General features: G+C 37.5%; 1 protein-coding gene across 2 annotated transcripts in view; it reads left to right on the plus strand.

The window, feature by feature from the left end:
* The window catches only part of DNAJA3 (DnaJ heat shock protein family (Hsp40) member A3), a 44414-nt gene extending 36710 nt beyond the window's left edge, over positions 1-7704 (plus strand). The window contains exons 11-12 of one of the 2 annotated variants that reach the window (XM_001363363.5): positions 1840-1956; positions 2578-7704. In XM_001363363.5, coding sequence (XP_001363400.1) covers positions 1840-1943 — 104 coding nt within the window. In that variant the 3' untranslated portion in view covers positions 1944-1956; positions 2578-7704. The remainder of the gene's footprint in view (positions 1-1839; positions 1957-2577) is intronic. The other variant, XM_007499066.3, reaches the window with a different exon arrangement.
* The last annotated feature ends 3254 nt before the right edge of the window (positions 7705-10958 follow it).

Here is a 10958-nt window from a genome sequence, read left to right on the forward strand (position 1 = left end):
GGGAAAAGAGACAAAGATACAGATTGGATGGAGTGAGAGTGAAAGTGGGGAATGTGAGGAGAAAATTGCCACCAAAAAAATAAGTAGGTATGATCTGGATGAAGATAAAGGATATTGAGAAGGAATGGTCTGATACGTGATAGGAAAAGAATCAGGTAAAAGCAACGTCACAAGAACCTTAGAGAGAAAAGAGCATCCAGGAGAAGAGGGTGAAAAAGCATCCAAGTCTACAGAAAGGTCCAGAAGGATGAAGACTGAGAAAATGCCATTAGATTTGGCATTTAGGAAATTAACAGTAACTTTAGAGAGAGCAGTTTCAGTTGACTGATAGAGAACGAAGCCAGATAATGGAATTTAGAAAATGAGAAGAAGTGGAAATACTAATTGTAGCTATTTTCTCAACTTTAGCCATAAAAGGGAGTATTTTAACTAGGTGGGGATATTTAGAACACATGAGGATTTTTTCTCCTTTTTGTTTTGTTTTAAAAGCTAATGGAGACAAGGACAGAGATTAAAAATTCATGATTAATTGAGGATAAGGAAGACAAAAATCTGCTGGAGGAATAGCATGGAATGAGATCTGGAGCACATTTTAATGTTAGAGAGGTTTGCCTTGGCAAGGAGGAGGATCACCCTTTTATACAAGACAAGAGAAGAAAGAGGAAGAGATAGTGGGGGAAAGCTTTTTGAATCATGTGAGATAAGGGGGAGGGGGGAAGAGAGGAGAGAGGAGGGATTTTTTTTAAACCCATACCTTTCATCTTAGAATAATACTGTGTATTGGTTCCAAGGCAGAAGAGTGGTAAGGACTGGGCAATGGGGTTAAGTGACTTGCCCAGAGTCACATAACTAGCAAGTGTCTGAGGCCATATTTGAACCTAGAACCTCCAGTCTTAGTCCTGGCTCTTAATCCACTGAGCCACCCAGCTGCCCCCAAGAAAAGGGGATTTTTTGATGAAAGTTTCATCTTTTTTTGGTGAAGTATGAGGCAGGGTCTTAAGCTAAGAGGATATAAAGGGATAGTGATAGGATTACCATGGAAATCAAGTAAGGATGAATAAATTTGAAATGACTACTGTAATAAGTGGGATAGAGAATCTGTTAAGGAAGTGTAAAAAGGTTACTTTGCTGCAGTGAGGAGCCAGTTTACATATTTGTAGTGAAGCTAGTTGGCATGGGTTTTGTGAGTTTTCTCCAGCTTTGTTCAACAGCACTTGTATAATAGGAGAAAAGGCAGCAGATGATGAGAATATCCATTCTGTTGCAGGGCCTGGTACCCAAAGCCTTTTCAGCTTAGTAGAACTTGTCAGCTTGTGCTCTTCACAGCCTCAAAGACTTGATCTTGGTGACCCTTGGTGTGGGATTGGAAAGAGATTTAGTCAAGGACAGAGCTATACAAGTACATTGTCATTATATCTGGGACACTAAATATGTTCAATAGTATTGAGTGATAAATTGAAGCACTTCATAACAAAGCCACTCTTGCCTTGGGATAAATACCCTTCACTGTCACTATCAAAGATAACCTGCCATTTTCAATTTCCTTTTTTTTTCCATATCCCCATTCTGTCAAATTGTCACCAACTTGTATCTGCAAAAACTAGATTCCAGTGCATTAAAAATTTTATCCATCGCCTACATAGATTAATCGTTTCTAACATCAGCACTGTTGTTCTTTGCTCTCCCAAGAATGAACTATTTCTTTCTCTTTGAGATAACCCTATCAATTTGATTTCTCAGGCTATCTAATTCTGTTCGTTCTTGTGGTCCATCTGTGGTGTATGGTACAACTTATTGTATGTGCCCTTTACCACAGCTTTTTTTGCTGTTTGTATCCAGGTGGCAGCACCATGGATGGCTCTGCCAGAGACAGAGCTAGGCCTGAGGCTGGGGAGAACAAGGAGGGATTCCTTACCAAACTTAAGAAAATGTTTAGTTCCTGATATCCCAGGCGAGGTAGGAAATTTCATGAGGTATTTCTCCTTCCCTTCCCCTTCTCCCTTTAACTAGTGGTTCTTTTCTCTCACGTTAACTTTTAGCCTCAGGCCTATTAGGCACTTAAAATTACTTATACTGTTGTTGTTATAGCAGTAGCAAAAGCTATTGTTGAATGATTGCTTTGTAATTGCTATATGTCAACAGTCAGCTTTGTGATCACATTCCACTTCACTAAGTTTTTGGCAAACCATTTTCAGTTTTTCACCATAGGCACTCTTTCCATTCTGTAGTTAGAGAAATTGGATTGCCCAGGGTCACAGAGTGAATCAGTGGCAGAACTTGGATTAGAACTTGAGACTTTTAACCTCTTGACTATCTTTAGCTCATCGATTCAGAGAATTGTTATGAATCCAGGGGATTTGCAAATCTCTTTCAGAGGCTTAACCCATGGTTATTGTGTCTCCCCCTCTTCCCACACCTGTTTTGGGTCTTTTGTATGTCCCATTTGGATAAATGTCCTGCTCCTCTGATCCTGCATGTCAACTGGAGACCGTTTAGTAAATCTTACCCACAGGGGAATTTCCTATTGTCATTTTGAAGTTAAGCCAAGTAAAATGTTGTTTTTCTTCTTAAATGCAGGCAAACGGTCTACTGGAAACTAGGCAAAGGAAGTCACAAGGACACATCATTCTGTCTGTCGGACTGGAAAATGGAAGGACTCCAGATCAATAGCACAGCAGCTGCATGCAGAGGCTCTCTGACATACTTCATCAACAGTAAAATCATGTGACAAATTTCCCCTTTAGAATAGGGTTACCAGTGGATGGACTTATCAATAAGACATGCCTTAACTCTAAGACAGACCCTTATATCTTAAAGATGATGCAGATTTCTTGTCCAAGGGAAGGTAACCCAAATCCTTCTGACTCTACACTCAGTAGAACAATTGATACTTCTTATGGAGCCAAAATTTTAATTTGGAGTTGGATGTGATAGGAAGTGTAGGTATAAAATGTAAAAAAACAAAACAAAAAAAACACAAAACCTCTGCCTACAGCTTAAAATGAAGCCTTAAGCTGCATACAGCTGTGAACTAATTAACTTTTCACTTAGCAAGTATCCCGAAGAACTGCCCAAATAAATCCGTCCCAATAGGCTCTCTTCTCTAAGAGCTTATACTCAGCATGCCTTGACAATGTCCTTTTCCTTCTAAAAGGATATGTCGGGAGCTATTCAATTCTCCCTTCTTTGCAGCTACTTCCATGTGTCATTGTATTCAAAATTCTAGGGGTACAGTGCATCTAAGTAAGCACTTTGGTGGTGTGAAAGCATCTAATGATCTAATAAGATTTAATTGGGGGGGAGGGTGTATACACTTATTGACTATAGGGCATAATTATTATAGAGTTATCCTTAACAAAGGTATCCTGGTGTTCCCCTATTTCAGTTTTGTCATTTAAAGCCAGACTGAAAGCCCAATATACTGCCCTTTTACCAAGTCAGACTATATATATATATATATATATATCCCATGTCCTTAAGTGGACAGAGTTCAGCTATTCCATTCAAACTGAGTTCTTGCCAGCCCATGGGGTAAGGTTCTTGGATTACTGTTCTTACATTGTTGGCATCATCAGAAAAGTATCTTTAAATTATTTGACTCTTAAGAATCATTGTCTCTTCATGTACAAGTGTTTGTTTGGTTTTTTAAAAATAGTAATCTAACCAGTTTCAGGTTTTCAGGTTTTAAACTATAGCAAAATGTATTGTTTCCATAGTGGCCACAGCTTTATCTAACTATTGTGGCTTCTAAGTGTTTAAAAAATACTCATGCTAAAAGTCAAGCAGGTTAATGAAGAATGTTTCTGAATGGTTCCACTTTTTATTTCATTTTTAATTTGCTTAAAATAAAGCCATTATTAGTGTCTAATTTAAAATCTGTAAAGTGATTCTGTATCAATGTAAATAAGATTATCTGCTGCAAAAAGATGTTTAAAAACCTATTGTGTGGTCCATTTCTTTGGAAAAAAAGGATTTCAGCTACAAGGCACTTACCTAAATTGAGTATCCTATGAAAGCAGAGGTTCCCTGGGCAATGCAATAATGATAACTCACATTTACATATGTTTGTTTGTTTTTTAAAGCTTAATCTGCTCTTTTCCCAAAATCTTTCAATTCATTATTTACTTGTTTTTGACATTAATTTAAAACAAAATTTGAATTCCAAATTCTTTGCCCCTCCAAACCTTCCTCCATCCACTGAGAAGACAAGCAATATATCAGTTATATTTACATGGTTGGGTTTTTTTTAAACCCTTACTTTCTTCTTTAGAGTCAGTACTGGGTATTGGTTCCAAGGCAGAAGGAGGGGTAAGAGCTAGGCAATAGGGGTTATGTGATTTACCCAGGATCCCATAGCTAGGAAATGTCTAAGGCCAGTTTTGAACTCAGAACCTCTTAGGCCTGGTTCTCTATCCACTGAACCACCTAACAGCCCCCTATTTAGAATTTTGATGTTTTGTGGAGTGCTTTACATTCTTATTTGAACCTCATATTCTGTGAGAGGGGCTATTATAATTTTCTTGTTTCTCTTTTAAAGATAAGGGCCATGGCTGAGATTAAGTGATTTGCCCTTAATCATGGCAAGCAAATAACAGGTGTAGGATTCAAACCCACATCTCTCATCTCCAAAGTTAGGGCTCTTGCTGTGATTTTGCAGGAAAATGTTGAGAATATTATGTAGCTCAGATAAGTGGCAAATTTGCTAATGCAAATAATTGACTCCAGATTTGTCTGGCAGATGCTACCTAAGAGTTTATTTTTATACATATACATTTATACATATACATTATACATTACATATAGAAACCATTTTTGATAAATTTTTTCTGACATTTTATGTTTCAGACATCTATCTCCCCTGTGGTAAATAGTTTGAGATTGATTCTATTAGCGCTGTTACCAATACACATTTCCATATTCCTCATGCAGTGAAAGATATATCACACATACAATTAAAAAACTCATGAAGGAAATAAAATGGAAGATGACATACTTTGATCTACACAGTTAGACTCCAACAGTTCCTTTTTTGGCTGTGGATAGCATTTTTCATCATGAATCTCTTCTGGATATCTTGGAAACTTGCTTTGCTGATAATAGTTTAGTCTTTCACAGTTGATCATTGAACAGTATTTCTGTTACTATATATAGTGGTCTCTTGGCTCTGTTTATTTCACTTTATGTCAGTTCATATAGGTCTTTCTAGATTTTTCTGAATTCATCCTGTTGGTCATTTCTTAGAGTGCAATAGTATTTCATTGCAACATATATCACAACTTGTTTAGCTATTCCTCAATTGATGCACACCCCCAGTTTCCAATTCTTTGCCACTACAAAAGGAGCTGCTAAAAATATTTTTGTGCAGGTAGGGTCCTTTCTCATTATCTCTGATCTCTTTGGGATACAGACCCAGTAGTGGTATTTGTGAGTCAAAGGGTATGCCCCTTGGCATATTTCCAAATTGCTGTCCAAAATGCTTGTATTAGTTCACAGTTTTACCAACAGTATATTAGTGTCTGAATTTTCCCACATCCCCTCTTAACATTTATTATTTTCCTTTTTGATCACATTAGCTGATTTGATAGGTATGAGATGGTATCTCAGAGTTATTTTAATTTGCATTTCTCTAATAAGTAGTGATTTGGAGCATTTTTTCATATGACTATAGATAGTTTTAACTTCTTTCTCTGAGAATTGTTTATAACAGTTGGCCATTTTGTATCAATTGGGGTATGCTTTATATTCTTATAAATTTGACTCAGTTATATATTTGAGAGATTAGGCAGAGACACTTGCTATAAAATCAGAGACACTTGCTATAAAATACCTAAGAGTTTAAAAGCACTATTGAGAAATTTCCTTCTCAGAAAACAATGTAGAATATGAACTGATGTGGAAAATTACTGCTATATATAATCCACATTTTCTCCTCATAATTTTACATATAAATGATTATATTTGCCCCTTCTGACCTCATCCTTGCTCTTATTCACAAACCATAGTCAGGAGCAATTGATGGAAACTACTCTACTTAACTATAAATCTCCTTACAAACTCCCTCCACGCTATGTGTGTGATACTCTAATTTGTCCCCTTGCTTTAAATCTCTCCATTCATTATAGCTAATGAATTAATATTCCTAAAACAAAAGTCTGATCATGTCACTCCCCTGTTGAGAATTTTCATTGGCTTTCTAATATCTCTATGATAAAATGTAAACTATTGAGCATTTAAAGTCTTTCACAGGTTGCTTCCACCCTATCTTTCTAGGCTAAATACACATGGCAAACTTGCTTCCCTTAGTGCTTGGCATTCTATCTCCCACTACCATTCCTTCAACAGGCTAGCCTGAAGTTTTCTTCCTTATTCTGACCTCTTGGAACCCCAGGCTCCTGTCAAGGCTCAGCTCAAGGTACATCTCCTACATTTCCCCAACAGCTAATGCTTCTCCCTTCCCAAAACCACTTTATATATGTACAGCCAATTAAGTGAGTGTGTGATCTCATTAATGTGCCATTCCCTCCAGTGATGTGGATTCAAACATTATGCACCTGCCTGTCTCATGTGACTTACCTGCATCCTCCCTAAAGTTTATCACAAGGTGTTTACCCAAGAGTCTACCTTTTTTGCTTTTTCCTGACATTCTTAGGATACTGGTTGAGCACACAGACATGTCTTATTCTAATCTCTGACTAGCCCATATTTTTCAGGCATACATGATATCTTTCAATCTAGTACATCATAGTTCCTTGTTAGATGTTGCAGGATGCTCACACCCAAAACGTGCCTCTCTATGATACTCATTTTTAATTCTTTGAAAACTAGTATTCCATGCCTCAGAGTCATATAATAATTTGGTAGAATATTGATATTTTTAAAATGGGCCTTAGTTTTTGGGAGAAGTTTGGAATTATTAAAGGAATTTTGTAATTTCTTAGTTTAGTCTGAGGGCAGCTACGTAGCTCAGTGAATTGAAAGTCAGGCCTAAAGATAAGAGGTCTTGGGTTCAAATTTTACTTCAGACACTTCCTAGCTGTTTGACTCTGGGCAAATCACAACCCCCATTGCCTAGTCCTCACTACTCTTACCTTGGAACCATACCCAGTATTGATTCTAGGTAAGGGTGTGTTTAAAAAAAAAAAAGGACAATTTAGCTTGTTTTCAACCTGTTGATTTTGTACAACTTTTCCCTTTGGATTGCCTACTTAGGATATATATGTTGATGGACAGTTTCTATAGATCATTATATTTTGTAGTTATAATATAACTGCATGCCATATTCTGGACAACTGATATTTTTCATCCACTTAATTTTTTCACGGGTGGATGGCTAAGCCAAACTCTTTTTGAGTGGTCATGGAGTTCTTGGGGGCTTTGCAGTGTTACAGCACTTGATGCAACTAGGACACGATCATATACAAACGAGTATTTGAATGACCCTGTCCTCTATGGAGAATTGCTCTTTAAAAAAAAATTTTGTCCTTTGCATTGAATCTCTCATGATTATGAAAGTGGCAAACATACCTCCTTCCCTGTGTTATGCATTGCCTGGCATTTATGATCAGAGGATCATCAAACAAGGTAATCTCATAACCTTAAAGGAATCTTGAATAATTTTGATGTATGAATGGGAGATATTGTTAGACAATAGTCTTGAAGTTGTTTTTTGCTTTAGCGAATTAAATAAATAATTTAGTGAATAAACACAGTGAACTGTTGTTCCATCTTTAAATCAACTATGTGGTTTACTGTAGATTAAAGGTAAAGATGTGGTTTACTGTAGAATGTTGCTTATAAATACCTGCCTAGTTCCTACTAATATCCTCATCAAGAATGCCCTCCAGGTAATTTTCATAAACAGTTTTTTATAAATGAGGAAAATAGTCATGCAGGTCATGAGTTGTTAATATTTTCTCAGTCACCTTTATTCAGTATTAATAAAAGGCAAGTTCTTTCCCTATAACTGTTATCTTCCTCTTCTTCAGTACTGTACATATCAATGCCTTGGTGCTCCCACAGCTGTGGTTTTCTTCAAAGCAGATCTCTCTTCTATTTGCACTTGTTCTAATTAGCCAGTTGTTTTTCCCTTGTTCTGTATTGCACTTCTGAGATTATGAGTTAGAGTCTATGTGTGGTGGATACTGTCTTTGATGGTGAAAAAAAATCAATTATAAAAATATTTGCAGATATTTTCCATTTTTCTTTTTTGTTTTTCTTCCCTTTTCATCCTTAAGTGCTCTCAGTAATAAAATTGGGTCTTTTGTCAAGCTTTCTCTAAACTAGATTTAGTCTATGCTGTTTTTCTCTTTTATGAATCAGTGCTTCTCATAATCTTCCATTCTTTTAAAAAATCTTTTATTCTTATTCATAAGATTTTGCAAACAAGTTTGTATTCTACAGTAGTGTTGCCTTTGGCTGCTATATATCTACTAGGCAAGTAAGTTGTATTTACTGACTAAAGTACTTTTTGGTTTTTAAGTCTCCATGTTATATGGCAACTTATTTATATCAGTTGAATTTCTGTATGAAATTATTATGGTTACTTTATATCTCTCCATCCTCCACTCACCAATTTTCCTAAAGCTAATCATATGACCATCCCTATTCAGATTGCACTGTCATCTTTTTTTCTCCCAGAAACAAATGTAAAGTGCTCCCTTTGGCTCTGAAAGCTTTAATTCCTTTCAGCCCAATCTTCACAGCCATCATTTGAAGAAGCAGCTCCATGGAAAAGGAGTCATCCATACCCCTAATTGTGCCACACAGGGCAGCAAGCCAACCTAGCTAAAGCAGCAAGTACAGGCAAATCAAACCACCACCTTGATCACCCTCTCCCCTCAGACCCTGATTTGTACAGTCTAGGATCCTGAATCCAAGAGGCTTGGGAAGATACTTCCAGCAGTGTCCTCAGCTACCATCCTGGGAAGCAGCCCCTGTGGAGACATGACCTGGCAACAAACTTCCCTGGCAGGGGCTGTAGCTTCAGCTGCAGAAGACCCAGAAAAGATAATTTTCACAGGGCATCTGGGTGGCTCAGTGGATTGATAGCCAGACCTAGAGATAGGAGGTCTTGGGTTCAAATCTGGCCTTAGACACTTCCTATCTGTGTGACCCTGGGCAAATCACTTAACCCCCATTGCCTAGCCCTTACCTCTCTTCTGTCTTGGAACTAATACTGTAACAGTTAAAATTTAGGGGAGACTGAGGCAGGTAGAAATTAGTTTCTCTCTGCAAGGAGTATTATATTTTTTTAGAGGTTTATTAAGGATTAAAGAATATACAAGTAAGAAACATGTGCCTAGGCCAAAGGCCTAGGCAAAATAACCTCACATCACAGAAGAGACGCATCTGCTCCAAAATGGAAGTCCAAAAGAGAGAAAAGAGAGCCAAAAACCTTTGCCACCAGCTTAAATCCTTCCTCCATCTCGGCCCACCTCAGAATTGCGTGAGATCACAAAGCATTTTGGGGAAGTGGAGCAAAGGCTTGTGGGGATTGTAGTCCTGTATTCGCGTCTATTTTTTAAAATACCTAGTATTGATTTTAAGACAGAAGATAAGGGTTTAAAAAAATGTTTTCACCAACAAGTCCTTGGCCCTTGGTTCAGCCTCAGAAACTGGTAGAATTTTGTCATTGGAAATGATGTTATAAATGATGTATTAATGTCTTGGTATGAATGTCTTCCTTGCTGCTACTGCACCTTAAGGCCCATGGGATGTTTCCATCCAACCTTCTATGTGTTGTCATCCCCCTTTGCAAGATCTTTCTTGCTTTTCTGTTTGTATCTCATTTAGTATATAGCACTACTATTATTAAATGCTTTATTTGTTCACTCATATCCTGACCCCTTCCTGGCTTTCTAGTCTTCTCATATTTTATTCACCTCCATGTATGCCACAACCCAGCAGTGTGGGTCTACTTGGCATTCTTTGTACACAACACTCCTCCCATTTTTCTGCCTTTGCCCTGGCTGTCCCTCATACCTGTAGTGCCCTCCCTTGTCATTTTTTTATATTCCTTCCACCTCTTCCTCAGCTTCCTTCAAGACCGGTCATATCTCTTCTTTATGAGGCCTATACTCATCATGCTGCCCTCCTTCCCAACTGTTGATACCCTTCTAAGATCATCATCTTCCATCCATTCTGTTCTTTCTTTTGTGTATCTAGTTATTTACATACTGTTCTCCCCACTAGAATGTGAGCTCCCTAAACTCAGAGACCATCCTTGCCTTGGTACCAACATCCAGGACAGTACCTGGCTTATCAACTATAATAATAGCATTTATGGAGTGCCTACAATGTGCCAGGCACTGTGTTAAGTGCTTTACAGTATCTTGTTTGAGCTTCACGGAGATTCTGGGATGTATTTCCATTTTTCAGCAGAGGAAACTGATGCAAATGTAAAGACATTTTCTCAGGTCACAGCTAGTTAACTCTCTGAGCCTGTATTTGAACTCAAGTGATTTTGACTCCAGGCCTAGCTCTGTTGACCGTGCCCCCTACTGACCGTGCCCCTTCTTCCACGTATATTCCATTTTCCATAAATAACTTTGAATATGTCAGAATTGAGTTATATCTTTCTATAATTTATATGTCTTGGTGAATGGACTCATTTTTGTTCAAATTTTGTGGGCAGTTTTGATCTTTGTGCTAACAAGTCGGTGATCTGACTGCTGCTTCAGGAATGACTTCCATATTAGAAAATGTCTGTTAAAATTTAATCAAATTTTGGGGGTTATTTTACTTGGTGTTCACTATGTCTATATGTTTACTGATTCTTTCCTCATGATTAATGAATTAGCTGTGAGGCTTCTGTGTGATCTTACAGGTCTTTGGTCTCTCTCATTCCTTATTCCTAATCCATATTTTATAATGATTCTTATTCTCCTCACCTATTTCTGCTCTTTGGATGACAGAATACATGTTGATTTAATTTAGAAGATTCTATTCTTTCTTTCACA

The sequence above is a fragment of the Monodelphis domestica genome, chromosome 7 (assembly GCF_027887165.1).
Source record: "Monodelphis domestica isolate mMonDom1 chromosome 7, mMonDom1.pri, whole genome shotgun sequence".
Lineage (NCBI taxonomy): Eukaryota > Metazoa > Chordata > Mammalia > Didelphimorphia > Didelphidae > Monodelphis > Monodelphis domestica.